Source organism: Diuraphis noxia, unplaced genomic scaffold, assembly GCF_037042655.1.
Source record: "Diuraphis noxia isolate RWA-SAM2 unplaced genomic scaffold, SU_Dnox_SAM2 contig0001, whole genome shotgun sequence".
NCBI classification, from domain to species: Eukaryota; Metazoa; Arthropoda; class Insecta; order Hemiptera; family Aphididae; genus Diuraphis; species Diuraphis noxia.
In genome coordinates, this window is record NW_028301711.1 from 61,698,387 (window position 1) to 61,714,196 (window position 15,810).

At 34.6% G+C, this 15,810-nt stretch overlaps 3 protein-coding genes and 1 pseudogene across 3 annotated transcripts; 3 read left to right on the forward strand and 1 right to left on the reverse strand.

Annotated features, from left to right (window-relative positions):
• Nucleotides 1–2,444: 2,444 nt before the first annotated feature.
• Nucleotides 2,445–3,383, reverse strand: LOC149061158 (uncharacterized; annotated as a pseudogene).
• Nucleotides 3,384–3,445: 62 nt separating this feature from the next.
• Nucleotides 3,446–4,081, forward strand: LOC149061159 (ATP-dependent DNA helicase PIF6-like). The gene has a single exon (XM_089230860.1). The coding sequence runs from the start codon at nt 3,446–3,448 to the stop codon at nt 4,079–4,081; it is 636 nt and encodes a 211-aa protein (XP_089086986.1).
• A 7,605-nt stretch (nt 4,082–11,686) lies between these two features.
• Nucleotides 11,687–12,502, forward strand: LOC107171323 (uncharacterized). The gene has a single exon (XM_015521562.2). The coding sequence runs from the start codon at nt 11,687–11,689 to the stop codon at nt 12,500–12,502; it is 816 nt and encodes a 271-aa protein (XP_015377048.2).
• A 600-nt stretch (nt 12,503–13,102) lies between these two features.
• LOC107171324 (uncharacterized) lies at nt 13,103–13,798 on the forward strand. Its single transcript, XM_015521563.2, has one exon. It carries the CDS (start codon nt 13,103–13,105, stop codon nt 13,796–13,798), a length of 696 nt encoding a protein of 231 aa, XP_015377049.2.
• Nucleotides 13,799–15,810: the final 2,012 nt, after the last annotated feature.

Genomic DNA, 15,810 nt, shown 5'->3' on the forward strand with positions numbered 1-15,810 from the left:
TTATTTTTATTATTGTTTATGTTTGCAAAAATCGCATGTTTTGATTTATTATTATTATTATTTGTGTGTTGTGTCATAATTTCCGGGATGCTTATTGCTTACTATTATTATTGTTATTATTATACATCTTTTTTGTGTATAATATACCTTTGTCGCACTGCGTGCGTAAGATTAGTTATAATATTATGTTGTATATTAAAGTGTACACTGTGGGTAACCCCTCCCGCTCCCATCCAGTGGCGTCCTTGTGGGGGGGGGGGGCGAAAGGGGCGATCGCCCCCCCCCCCCCCCGTAAGGTGACTGACTTGCATAGTAATTATTAGTAAATTTTATAATTTATATTAAATTATTTGACATTTATTTTTTCATATTAAATTATAATATAATATGAAATTTCACAATATTATCTTATTATCAATCATATCATGTATGATGACCGATAACAAACGAAAAAACAGTGGTTCGATATCATCTTGGGTAAAAAAAAGAACTTCTGTGACACAGGTACATTATTTCGCCCCCCCCCCCCCATAGCCAAGGTCTGGAGACGCCCCTGCTCCCATCTTCCACACAAATACTTGAGTTGTTGCTGACAACCGCACAATAATCGCAGGATCAGTAACGGCGCAAACAAACCTTTTAACAAATGTTTTTTTTTTTTAATTTCCATACTGGCGGGTAAAATAGATTAATTTTGAATGAGATTTTGAATAAAACTCGGTTTCAATCAATTTTGCGGCTACACTGTTCAATAGTTGTTTAATCATTATATTTTGATAACGGAATTTTTTTTTTTATTATTATTAATTGTTTGTGGCAAATGGCAATTCTTGTCTATAGCATAGTATACTTGTCTATGGTCTATACTTCTATAGCATCAACCATGATAAATTAATTTATTATGGCATCAACTACATGGTTATTAGCCGACTGCCGCGGCCGGCGTTACATATTAAATTTACATTCATTTCTTACATACTTGCTTAATTTCTACTTATTACCTATATTTAAAGATTTACATTTTAATCTAAGTTAGAATATTCAAATCAGTTGACGAAATTGAGATGCTTTTTGGTCGTCTCGGGAGTGGGTGATAGCATCTTGTATAGTGTATCAGGTAGTTTTAGTTTAATGCGCCTTTCACTGAATTTATGACATTCTGTCAGTATATGCTTGACTGTAATGTTTGTTCCGCACGTCAGACATGATAGAGGGTCTCCTTTGACCATGAGGATAACGGAATTATCGTAATCAAATTCAGTATATTAATCACGAACTAAAATACAATAATCTACATTTTGGTAGGTATTTAGCACGGACTTCTATACTTAGTATAAGGGTCTGTGGTATTTAGTCTTAGTATCTTGGTCCGTGATATTTTTGTGTTTTACAGTCAATTTAAAATAAAATTGTTTTTGTAATGATTAGCAGTGATCTGTGCAATTACCTAATTATAGACGTTCAATCAAGAAAACACACTAGAAATGTAATAAGAACAATACTTAAGGCAATCTTAGTTAACTAGGTAATTGTCAATTAATATTTTTTTTATAGAATTGTTCAAGAAAGAAAAATTATGTTTTTATTAAATTGCCAAAATTCATATAATTGTGCAAGTTCAATGAATATAATATGTAAGAGGAAAATTAATCTTTTGATTTTTATGTATACTCATAAGGACATAAGGTATATATGATATTAATGAATATTTCTTAAATTTTTATGTATTTTATAAAATCTATTATATTCTTAAGCGGATGTTAGCGCACTGTTTGTTTTATCTCTAGCCCACTCGCAACATACATAAAACATGTTTATCCAGAATCAATTTTTTGTATATATTTGAGAATATGACATTAATTTTTAGATAATGTCTCAAAATAATTGAAACATCATTTGTTTATTGAAGAATTATGTCAATGTGTATTAACTGTATTAGTTGGACCACAACAATTTTATTATCCAAATAGTTGGCAGTCAGATTGGGTATTAAACAGTGAATTAGAAAAAGTAACTGATGAAGTGTCATAATTCTATGTAGTAATGGAAATAACAATAATTAGTTGGCGATGATCAAAAGAATATAATTTTTATGTCTATATTATGTACATATATTGTATATATAAATATATATATATATTTTTTTAGATTGGATGACTAGTGAAATCTGGTTTTCAGAACTTACACATTCAGTATCTAGACAGCTATCTAAGTTAAATATATACCAGTATATTTAAACATGTTAACAGATTTCCACGCCACCTTAGCATTGTAGGTATTCAATAAAACTGGAGGTACTGCATTTTGGCGCGTTTTTTTATAGTGGTTTCCCAACATAGGCCTACTCCACTCTTTCTCTTTATTTCTAAATTGGCATATACATATTACTTATATTTTATGTATGTTATATTAACCTCTTTAATTTATTCATTAATACTTACTTTTTATTTTATTTTATTTTTTGTATTAGACATGCACAAAACACATTCAAAATTATCATCATCATCTAATGTCTGTTCTACACTTGACAAGCATTGTAGTATTATCCGTCTATTACATGTGTCGCATTGAACCCAATCAATGTTGTCCTTTTTTATCTCTTTGTGTAAATGTCTGTACACCCACAATACAAACAAATATCTCTCATTAAATCAGATTTTTCCAACAATAAATCTTTTAACACCTCTCTATATACCATTGGGCTGAATAAATTCTTCATTGAATTTTGCGTTGTCAATCTTATTTTTCATCATACACTCTGCGTAGTACAACACATAAACTCCACAGTTATAACCATCAGTTTGTTTAGGATAGTCAGAAAATAGTTGAAAATTCATCTCAGGCCACGCATTTCCTACCTCCCTGTACACATGATTTTTTTTCAGTTCACTTAGTATGGTCACAAAATTATGTCTACATTTATTATATTCCGTAGTTTCGAATGGGTCAAATAAATAGAATTTCTGATTATCAAATTCCGCAAACATAATTACCCAATGATTTCCATTTACATGTAATGGCATTACAAGTAAACTCTCTTTTGGAACAACTATAGTATCCAAATTTGAAATCTTTTTTGAAGGATCATTATTTAAATGACCCGTTACATCACAGCTCAATATTTTTATTTTATTTTTAAGCTCGTATTATGTTTCTCTCATTTCACCCAGTGCTATATCAATCACAAAATTACTCAACCACATTTTTTAAATATTTTCAGGTGTATATATTGATAGTGTGTCAAAGTCACTGAACAATAACTCATGGCTTTGAGTTATGTCTTTAACATTATTATAAATGCCAACAACATAATCCAATTGTCTTCCGTTTTTCTTCAAAATGGAGCCATAATAATTTTTATCCTTTGGTAATCTATTTTCATATTTTCATATTCATGATAAGCCTATGGAATGGTTGTGTGTACGTGCTATACTCACTCCAAAAAATGACCAAGCGGCAGCCTATGGAATGGTTGTGTGTACGTGCTATACTCACTCCAAAAAATGACCAAGCGGCGGCTGTCAATGATACACTGCTGATGTCTTTTGAAGGGGAAGAAAAAGTATATATTTCGATAGATACGGTGGTCAACATGGACGATGCAACTAATTATCCGGTTGAATTTTTAAATTCATTGAAACCACCGGGCATGCCATATCATAGGCTTATTCTGCGTGTGGGCACACCTATTATGTTGTTGCGAAATTTGAAACCGCCTAAACTGTGCAATGGGACCAGGCTTAAAGTCAAAGCTTTACATCGCAATATAGTAGAACCCACAATTTTAACAGGATGTACAAAAGGGAAAACTGTGTTTGTACCACGAATCCCTTCAATTCTGAATGATCATCCGCTCGAATTTAAACGATTACAGTTTCGCCTGAAAGTCTGTTTTGCAATGATTATAAACAAGTCTCAAGGCCAAACTCTTAAATTTGCAGGAATAGATTTGCGAGAAAACTGTTTTTCACATGGGCAGTTCTACGTAGCTTGCTCACGCGTAAGCTCACCCAATAGCTTGGTGATTTTGTCGCCTACTAATAGATCAGTGAAGAACATTGTCTACAAAGAAGTTTTGTAGATAACATATTGAAAAACTATTAGTAAAACATTTATTTTGAACCTTTAGAGCTAAAATTTATCGTGAACAAAGCTTCTGCCGCCAAAACCTATAACTTATAGAATAGGTTATGATAATAATCATATGTATAAAATATTATTTCAAAAATCGTAATTAATTTAAATTTCAATAGATTTAGCAAAATTTAATCTTGGCAGGTTACATACATTTATATACTTGAACCCGGCAACAACGGGTAATTCAGCTAGTTATAATATAAGGTTCTAATTATTATCCCCCAATTCAGGGCTTCGAGGCGTACTTACTGAACCACGTGGTTTTAGATTGTGGCATTATTATTATTTGTGGTGCATTTGTGGTTGTATTAGTCATTGAACTGGTGGTTCGTTGGTCGTACGTTCTCGGGATTGTCACACATTTTATTTTATATTGTATTATTTTTTATTGTACAAGTGTGGGCATCCCGAGACGGTAGCGTTCAGGTTTGAAGCCACCAACAGACAACAGTTCCCAGCTAATAGGCTGACGAGCCTCATTATTATCATTGCTATATTTTTTATATAGCCAGCTTAGGCCAACTTATTATTTATACTGTTGTATTGAGCCAGCTAAGGCCAATTTCTTATATTTTATACTCTTGAGTTAAGCCAGCAGGCTCAAATTTATATTATCATACTTTCTTGTTGTTATTGAGCTGGCATAGGCCAGTTACATCTTTTTTATACATTATTATATATTGCTAATCAAGCAACAATGCATTATACTTGTATTTTTTATATTATATTCATATGTGATAATCAATCACATTCATTCATATATTGCCATTATATTCATATGCTAAACAAGCATTAATTCATAATATAAATATGTAAGCCTTTCAAGCATTTTTTCCATTTTTTATGTCTGTTAATAATTATTATATTCAGAGCTGGCAATTTAAATATTATACCTATTCATTGTTTAACCTACGAAATACCATCATACCATTAAAATTGTTTTTAATTTATCAATCACATTATACTATATTCTTGTATTTCATTATTTTATTTAAAACACAGGCTGTTAGCGCTGTAAATGCTGCTACCTAACGGCCGGCCGTGAAGGCATCCTTAACTTTATATTTTCAATTATATATTGTTAAGAGCTGAACGCGACACCTTGATAGGCCAAAAACAAATTAGGAAATGCCATATGTAAATCATGGTTGCTTAAAAGTAAGTAGTTACTTAATAGTTGTCTCGTTTTTTTGTTCCTGGATCAATTACACTTTTAACACGAGTTTCGATAGATTCTTCACTTTCATCAGATGAAATAATCTCTTCATCAGTAGATACAACTGCTTCATTGGGTTGGCATTTAAAAAGTGTAGTTGGTAATTTTGAACTATTTATTAATTCGGAAAAGCGTTTACTAAATGCTATGTATTCTGATATAAGCTGTTCATGATTTATCCCGTCAATCCATTCCCAGATAGCAGGATTATATTCAATTGATGTAAAATAATTATCAAATTTTTAATGTCTTGATTATATAAACGTTTTTTTTTTATTGGATATTGATCGGTAAAATTTTATTTCAACGTTCATATGTTGTCATTTAGCCACAGATGTATTGTCATATCAACATTTTAAATATAAATATTATAAAATATTTTAGTTAAATATTAATGAAATTCTGTTTGCATAATAATTTTAAAATGTTATATTTTAACCCTTAATTGAGAATACTGTTTTATCATTTTATTGATGTTTTATCAGAATATCAAATAATCATTACAATCATATAATTTAATTTCTATTTGTTCTAATAAAATAATATTCAAAAATATTGCACATATTTGATTTGCTACCTTGCAATACAAATAAAAAGTTCTTATTATAACACAAACTTAAAAATGAAATTGAATATAAGCAAATTGTCAAATTATGACAGAATGTATAAAGAGAAAATGTGACTTCATTAAAATGTATAGTAAATACACAATATACATAGGTTTATAAATTAATAAATAGGTATATAAAATATACTTAAATAATAACTTTATAACTGCAGTAAATCAAATAACTATTTTTTTTTTTATCATTTATAATATATTATACAATATTAAACTGGAAAAATATGGGTATCCAATTGAGTTTTCTTGGATGCATCACTGAATTTAGCCCATGAAATGAAATTCCTCAATGGTGTTTCAACATCAATCGCATCAAATTTACTTAATTTACTTTAATTTACTAAATCAACTTTTTCATATGTTTTATTGCTTCTGTAAATTTTAACAGATTATTATAATTTATAACTTATAAAATAGATCAAATTTGTGGTTCAATATGAAAAAGAGCTTACCAAATATCATAGGACATATTGATAATGTGTAAAACACCTTCTTCTTTTTAAAACCTTTGTAGCTATATTTTTCAAGTAAAGTATCTTTAAAAATATATCTCATTATTGCACGTATGGTACTTGGTAATGAATTACGATTTTTCATTTAATCATGAATGGGGAATCTACCGAGACACGCGCAACCCTTGCTAAAACCAGAGCCATATACAAGCGTGACGGTTATGTCGATCGTATACGGTCAATATATGCGATAGCGCAGAAGTATGCGGACGAACCGAACATTGTGCCGCAGCTGCTAATTTTGGTCGAAGAACTTGATGGCATTTGGGATTCCTTCAGGATGGAGGATGATGCCATATTAGATAGCTTAATAGAATTAGGCTCGGCGTCCGACTACTCGTGTGAGGTGGGTACGGAAATGCGTCAATTAATTGCGTTTTCTAAGGTGACTGCCAATTCTTACCGGGAGTAAACGTTTGCATCCGCGCGTACTCAACCCGATACATCGCCTTCACAATCGATTTTCGGCGAAACACAGGACAATCAACCAGCAAATGTGGTCAATGGCAATGTACGGTCTAACTCCGTGATCGGTTCGGTTCAGTTCGGATCGGTCCGGGCGGTGCTGAACATCTATCGAATAGTTCTCCCGGTGCCCCCCCCCCCCATTGTCTGTGAGCTCAATGGATGGCACTTGCTTACCCAAAATCCCATTGCCGAGTCTTAGCGGTGATATTTACAATTGGATATTTTTCGTGACCGGTTCTTAGGCATGGTAGACCAGCGGCCTAACTTGTCGGACATAGACAAAATGTATTACTTGCTAGGTTGCCTTAAAGGGGAAGCTCTTGACGTGGTGCGCGGTATTCCTACTTCCGGAGATAATTACAAATTGAGTTGGTCAACATTACAAGCTCTTTATGATCGGCCTCGTTTAGTAGCTAGCTCATTGGTGTAAAAGTTGATAACGGTACAAATGTCATCTCAGGAATCACTGACCGACTTACTTAAGTTCGTTTCATTGTTTGACGAAAATATATCGGTACTCAAGTCTACGGACGTTCCGGACCTAGGTGACTTTATTTTATTTACACTAGCCTCTCGGTGTCTACCCGCAATCTGTCGCGCAAAATTCGAAGAACGTTTCGTTAGTACATTTCCCACGGTAACCGAGCTAGTGTTATTTATCAAGAAGCGCATTTCAGTTCTTCAATTGCTGCAAAATCCGTGTGCATCTAAGGGCGGGACTTCTTCATCATCAAAAAACAAATCGGAGCGTTCGCAGGGAAACGCCTTTGCACAACTAAAAAGATCTAACAAACCAATGCGGTCTCAACATTCGTCGTTTCTGGTATCCGGTGAATTGGTCGCGAACAATTGATCGCCGGTGAATTTATCGTGAATATAATTGGTCGCTAAGATAATTGATCGTCAAACGAACATTTTTAGTTTTTTAGTTATTTTATTATAGTAATTACATAGGTAGTTAATATTTAATATAGGTACACATCCGAGTTTTATGTTTTTAAAGTTTCTCACAGTAAATTTAAAATTATAATAAATAAATAAATAATAATAATAATAATACAAAATAATAATATTAATAATTATACATTTTAATTTATTTGTAGTTTACTTCTAGTGTGATAGTCGTCAAGTATAAAAAATAATAATAATAATATAAATAAAAATAATAATAAAAATAATAATAATATAATATAATAATAATAATAATAATCATACATTTTAATTTATAATTATTTAAAGTTGGAGCTGAAAATTATGGGCTATTCCTTTAAAAAAGTCTATTTTACTCCTATTATGATAGTCGTCACATATTTTTATAATTTTTTCTGCGTGGTCTTTGTACTTCCGTTTAACACCCATCGTCATTCCTGCAATTAGTTGTTCTATTTGTAACTTCATAAGACTCTCTTCCTTTTTGAACGAATCTATACATTTCCATATAGTTGGATGACATGCGTTCAAACTAGATGCAAAGCCATTATGCCACCCTTCAACAGAATTGTTGGTCCGGGGGATATTTTCGAAAATATATTTATGACAGTTCCACAGCTTCACTGGAAATAATGCTGGTTTCCTTCGATTTCTTCGATCAAGACACCCAATCCACGTATCTTCAAAATAATTTGTCAAAGGTGTTAATATTTCTTCGTTCAGTGAATAAAACTCTGAGTCCAGTAGTTCGTTCCAAGCATTTTCTACATCCTCTTCTAGTACAAAACTAAGTGCTGCCATCATTCTAATTTGTAAAGCAAATTCCGAGTCTTCCATGTACCTTTTTTGGAATCTTAAATTTTGCAAGCGTCTCCAAATGCTTTGCGATAAATGAAAAAAGCACCCACGAACTGATGTGTTGGTAAAAACACTTTGAATTGCATTAATCGCAGCTTTTTCAAGGTCAACCATAATTGATTTTGGATTTAATGATTCGTTCAATGTTTTTAATGCGTTGTAGAAATTAACGTATGTGGTTTCCGTTTTATTTGGTAGCAATGCAAATATTGATGGAAAAACATTGTTAAATTGAATTCCGTGAACAGTGTAAATTTGGTAGAATAAATTTGGTGACGTAGAAAAAGTTCCATCAGCAAACCAGTGTTCACATTTTTGTAGAAGTTTTAGGTTTTTTTGGGTGGAGAAAATTAAAATTCTATTTTCTACAGGACCACTGTCAAACAATAAAAAAGGTTTTCCGTCAAATGTTGTTCTATAATCGTCTGGTATGATCAATTCTAATAAAGTTTTTGGGTTTGGTGGAACGGCTTGTTCTTTTTGTCGAATACGACGTGCTGTTCTCCTTCAGACAGACACTGATGGCATTATTGCCATATTTTATAGTATTTTATAGGTATTTATATTTTAGGTATTTTATAGTATTTTATATTATAGTTATAGGTACACATTTATTATTATCGTTATACACAAATACACACGTAATACAGGTCGGGTCGGTGTGTGAGTGCAGCGTACAAAGCAGTTTGGTGACCGGACGCGCGTATTATTATTATTATATGTCCCCGGCCCGCACATTTTCCTTTTTAAATTCATTTTCCGGTATTTTTAATTAAATTCTGATAATTCACATATTTTAACTTTGTTTTTTGTAAAAAAAGTTTCACATATAATTCAAATTCAATCAACATTTTAATTTTTTTTTATTAAATAAACACATTTTTATAATATCCTATACAATCTGCAATATAAATATAAAAATTAAATTAAAAACCATTTTAAGTGCATTTTATTTTGCATTTTTTGCATTTTTAATTTGAACTTTAAATACTTATAAAAAAATCTTAGTTAAAATATACAATAAATACTGAGACAGATTTATTTAATATTAACTTACAGAAGTCGAAGCTGAGCTAATTACAGCGCGAGTACTTAAATCCACATTTTGCGTAGCCATATTTTTAATCAAATTAACGGCTTTGGCAGCTTCAATATTTCCACAATCTTGTACATGATTATGTTGTATTTCTTTAAGTATTTCATTATTAAGAAAATGAATACGGCCTTTACAATTCATTTTTTTATATTGGTCACATTTCCATATTGACTTTTCTTCGGTTCCAAATTTTTCAAAAGTATACATATAGCCGTTATAAATTAATTTATCTTTGCCTTTTTCACTCTTAATGAACTCCATTATTATAAAATAAAAAAACAGTAAACACACACAATATCGTACTAGCATGGACTAACAAATGCAAGTATGTAATGACAAATTGGTACGACCATCGGAATATAGATGACGATAAGTCGATAACGATCGTATAAGCTTATCTAAGTTATTGCCACGCTAGTTCAATTATCTCGTGTGTACATCATATAATAGTACCTATATAAAATTATTACATCTGTTAATCTGCACATTGTAAATTGGATATAATTATATATTATATTATATAATTATAATTGGATGTAATTACTATAATAAATAAAAATTGTTCGTTTGACGATCAATTATCTTAGCGACCAATTATATTCACGATAAATTCACCCGCGATCATCAATTCACCGGCGATCAATTGTTCGCGACCAATTCACCGCGATCCGTCGTTTCTTACGGCAGATGAACCACAACCGTCACCAAGTTTTAAATGTTGCCAAGGAGCCCACCACCTTAATATTTGTGGGAAATTTGAAAGGCTGGTCCGTAGAGACGCGAACAAAGTGGGCGCGTGAGAATCGTATTTGTTTCCGCTGCTTACATTCGGGCCATTGGGTGCAAAGATGTCGTTCCAAATCGTCATGTAGCAAATGCTCTCATCATCATCACCTATTGCTTCACAGAGATGCTGGGGCGAAACCTAGTTAACAGTCCGAACGAGAGACATCATCAAATCAAATTAACGCTCCATCTACTGCATCATGTATGGGTCGTTCTGATATATTTTCCGCGCTCCTCGGTACTGCACTAGTACATGTTCAAGATGTCACTGGTACGCTTCACACTGATCGTACGCTGGTGGACTCAGGTTCACAAATATATGCAATAACAGCGGCATGTTCGAAGTGACTTGAATTGCATAAAATAAAGTGGTCCTCGCCTGTGTCTGGGTTAGCCGGAGCAACTGTCCACAGTGTTCAAGGTTTGGTTAACTTCAAAATCCAACCAAGATTTTCTTCGGATCCAGTGTTACCAGCATGGGTCTTTCCTCGTATTACTACAAATATGCCAAGGTGTTCCTTACCAAGTGATATTACAAATCAATATAGTAACTTAGCCCTAGCTGACCCTTCATTTGGAATTGCGGCGCCCATTGATCTCCTGTTAGGTGCTGACTTGTTTGCTCTAATTATAAACGGAAAACGGGTCTCAGTTGGTAGCTCTTACCCAGCCGCTTTCGGGTCTATTTTTGGCTGGATAATTGTAGGTCCTATATCAGACCCCATTCAACAGCCATTAACTTCGTGTCCAATCTCCTTAACCACGTCGTTGGAATTAATGATGGACAAATTCTGGAAAGTGGAAGAACCCGAGGCGGCCCCAGAGGATTTCACCGACGATGGAAAATGTGAGAGAATATTCCGGCAGGGGTGTAAACGTTTGGAAACAGGTCGTTTTTCCGTACCACATCCGTTCAAGCAGACAGTATCCGATGACAGTTTCGAGGGTTCACGGGTGGTTTCACTTAAACGCTTTCAACAGTTAGAAAGAAAACTGGGGCTGATCCAAGGTTACGTTCCTTGTACTCCAATTTTATGTCAGAATACAAGTTATTGGGGCATATGACACCGGTGTCCACGACAGGCAGTTACGTTATACCACATCACGCCGTGTATCGCCCTTCTGAAATCAATCCGAAGATCCTAGTTGTGTTCGATGCGTCGGCTAAAAGCCACACTGGTCTCTCACTGAATCAATGTTTACTTCAAGGGCCTAAGCTTCAGCGAGAAGTTGTCGGTGTCTTGTTGTTATTTCGTCTGTATCGTCATGCCTTCACAGCAGATATATGTAAAATGTATCGACAGATCTTAATCACCCCAGAACACCGGCATTATCAGCATATCCTTTGGAGAGAGTCCCCAGGCGACTCGATACAAGAGTTTGAGCTTAATACGGTGACTTACGGACTCAGTTGTGCACCTTACTTGGCATTACGAGTCCTCCAACATATAGCAGAGAATGACTGTTCGGACTACCCGTCAGTCAAGCAAATATTAAATTATCACATTTATGTTGACTACATATGCTTTGGAGCAGATTCAATTGAAGAAGCCATCAAAGTGCAAAGGGACTTTATCTCTGTACTCCATCGACCCGGGCTTGACTTGAAAAAATGGTCGAGTAATACCGCTGAAATATTGGAAGTTGTGCCTCAGGAAGATCTTATGTGTTACCCCTTGTCTTTTGACGACGGAGGAATTGATGGTGTAAAGGTGCTTGGCCTGCGCTGGAGTCAGCGTGATGATTCCTTCCACTACGTGTTCCAATCAGAAGTTCTCGTGACTACGAAGAGGGGCATGTTATCATTCATCGCACGCGTTCTCGATCCCCTCGGGCTGTTGTTTCTAGTCATTTTTCTGACGAAGCAATTGATGTAGCGTGTATGGCGTGCTAATTTGTCATGGGACGACAATTTGCCGCCAAATATTCTCGAACCATGGTGTCAACCAGTGTCCGAGTTGCCGGTCCTGCAACAGTTGTCTATTCCTCGATTTGTCTTTACACAGCGTCTTATGTGGATTCTGCGGCGCATATGAGCGGTGTACATACGGATAGGTAACTCGTCTGGCTCCCCACTCGTTATACTGCTTGGTACCAAAACTAAATTGGCACCAATAAAGTCCGAGACGATTCCTAAGTTAGAATTAAAAGCCGCCCTTTTACTAGCTCGTTGGATGGCTCGCATTAAGAGTACTTTGTCATTAGAGTTAGAAATAATTGACGTGTTTGCCTGGTCTGATTCTAAGATCGTTCCTTAATGGTTGTCAGTTCGCCACGAGGCATTCAAGGTTTTTGTATCCAACTGAATTTATAAAATCCATTCGTTATTACCATATTGCCTTTGGAAATATGTCGCGTCAGTTGAGAATCCGGCCGATTGTGCGTCGAGAGGGTTGTCGCCACTTGAGTTAAGAGATCATAAACTCTATTGGCAAGGGCCCGCCTTGTTGAAACAACTAACTTCCTAGTGGAAGACTATGTTCACTTCCATACCTGTCGATCAACTTCCCGAAGTAAAGTCCCCGACTCGAACAACGTTGATTGCTGAAGTTCTGGTCGAATGGTTCATCCGATTCTCGTCATTTTCTCATATGATCCGAGTGATCGCTCGTCTACGTCATGTGATTCTGCGTCGCCGACCCGACTACACACCCTCAGCGTTCTTAACTCACTTAGAGTTGAATCAAGCGACGTTGATTGTTGCTCGATCTGCACAAGTCTTGGCGTTCGGAGAGGTGTTACACGAGTTAAATACTAAACTTCCGATCTCCGACAAGCACATTGCCCGTCTGCGACCCTTTATGGATGATATTGGGTTAATACGTGTCGGTGGTCGGTTATCTAACTCGGACTTGTCTGAAGATCGTAAACACCCCATATTGCTGCCGAAAACCTCGCATTTGTCGTTATTAATAGTACGTCATTGGCACTTGGTTACCGGTCACAGCGGTCCACGTGTAATGACCACATTGATAGAACGCACATTTTGGATCCTTTCACTCCGAACCCTAATCCGCCATGTAATTAGCCGATGCAAAAGATGTGTAAAATTATCCGGAGTGAGTCCGCAACCAATTATGGCCGATTTGCCACGTTCACGAGTCTCAGAATGTCGGCTCTTTTCACGAGTCGGAATAGATTATGCTGGCCCTTTAACAATGCGAGAAAGCTGACTACGCAAGTCCCGTCATTATAAGGTGTATATTGTATTATTTGTGTGTTTCAGCATAAAGGCTGTCCATTTAAAGCTGGTCTCGGATTTAACGACAGATGCCTTTTTTGGCAGCACTGAATCGTTTTGTTGCTCGCCGTGGCCTGCCAGATGAAATCTTCACCGACTGCGGAACAAATTTTGTCGGTGCCCAGAGGCAACTCCAAGGCAGGGGCGTCATTTCAACTTTTTTTTTGTTGGTGCGAAAATGTTTGCAGGCCATTCAAATTGTTACCAGGCCACATAGAAAACTTTTTTTTTTTTGGGGGGGGGGGGGTCTAGTGGGGACAAAAACTGTAGAATATTTGTAAAATGTATTTAATACATCACTTATATTAGTATGAAAACATCACAATATTATTACTATTTTTGAAGAACTATGTGTAGGTACTTTTAATAAGTTTATATTATGTTGTGGATGCCAGTTGTATTTGGTAAGCAAATTTATAGATATAAAGCACCTTAATAGTACTTAATCGAACCTAACCTATACATTTTTTCTCCCTGCACACTCAAAATAAATAATATAACTAAACCTTGTTCAAAATGGCACAATATACTTAATTCATATTTCTAAATTTTTCCACATCTAATTTTAATTTAACAACTTAAATTTAATTTAATAACAAATCATTTAGTTACACAAATAAAAACATTTATTATCATAAAGTAATAATTACTTAATACATATTATATTACATTAGTGGATATCTTCGATTTTTCAACTTTAAAAATGAATCTACAGCATCATTTAGATTAATTTTATTGGCCTCTTTTTTCTCCACACTAACCACTAATAAGTCACTTAAGCGCTCATCTCCCATGGTTGATCTAATATAAGACTTGACTCTCTTAAGTGAAGAAAAAAATCTTTCATTAGAAGCCGTACTTATAGGTAAAGTTAAAACTAAAGATATTATTTTTAATGTTTCTGAAAAAGCAACTGGAAAATCTTTTAAACAGGAAATAATGTCATTTAAATTCAAATTGGTTATATTTTTTTTAAGAATCAAGGATTTTGCAGAAGGAAATTCGGTAGAATTTCTACTGTAGAATACCATTTCTACCGTAGAAAGTAAGTGACAAGGTTAAAAATGTAAACAAATAATATTCTGTGGTGTTCTATTTTTAGACAATTTTTTCCCTTTTGATGGGAATTATATGTCATGTTGTTTTCTTATTATAACGAGTAGGGAGATACCGGAGCGTGATAAGAAATCTATATCAGCATAATATTATACCCACAGATATTTATATATTCGATGGTAATAATATCATGGTAGAGAATAAAAAATATATATAACCCTTAGACATAGGTAATTATATTATTATTATTTTATATTATGTCTATGATATAACCACACAACCACATCGATCATTTTTGGAAATAAAACCCATTAGTACCTATAATATTTATTATTATTTTTTAAATACTGAAAAAATATAAAATATATATAATATATTAATATATAACACTTAAGTACATAAGCGCTTATATTTATTGTTGGCAGGCCAAAGAAGGCGTTTATAAAAAATGTTGGTGCAAATGTACACCCTGCACCCCCCAAATGACGCCCCTGCTCCAAGGTATTGTGAATGACCCGAAAAATAGAGATGTAATTGCAAAGGGCGCTCAGTGCCAATGGCACTTCAATCCACCCAGCGCACCTCACATTGGTGGCCTGTGGGAAACTGCAGTGCGATCCACCAAAAGTTTAATGATACCTACGTATAATGGGGAAGCAAAATCTTACACTTGAGGAGTTTGGAACGATGTTGTGCCGGATCGAAGCCATACTGAATTCCCGACCACTTACACCAGCCTCGACTGATCCTGCGGATCTGGACTGTCTAACACCTGGACACTTCTTGATTGGTCAGCCCTTACTTGCAGTTCCCGAAGCTGAAATCCCGAATTCACATCGCACCATTGTGAACCGTTGGAAATTGTTGAACCAATGCACTCAGACTTTC

Coding starts and splice junctions, on each gene's coding strand:
- LOC149061159 (XM_089230860.1), top strand. CDS start 3,446: ATGACCAAGCGGCAGCCTATGGAATGGTTGTGTGTACGTGCTATACTC.
- LOC107171323 (XM_015521562.2), top strand. CDS start 11,687: ATGACACCGGTGTCCACGACAGGCAGTTACGTTATACCACATCACGCC.
- LOC107171324 (XM_015521563.2), top strand. CDS start 13,103: ATGTTCACTTCCATACCTGTCGATCAACTTCCCGAAGTAAAGTCCCCG.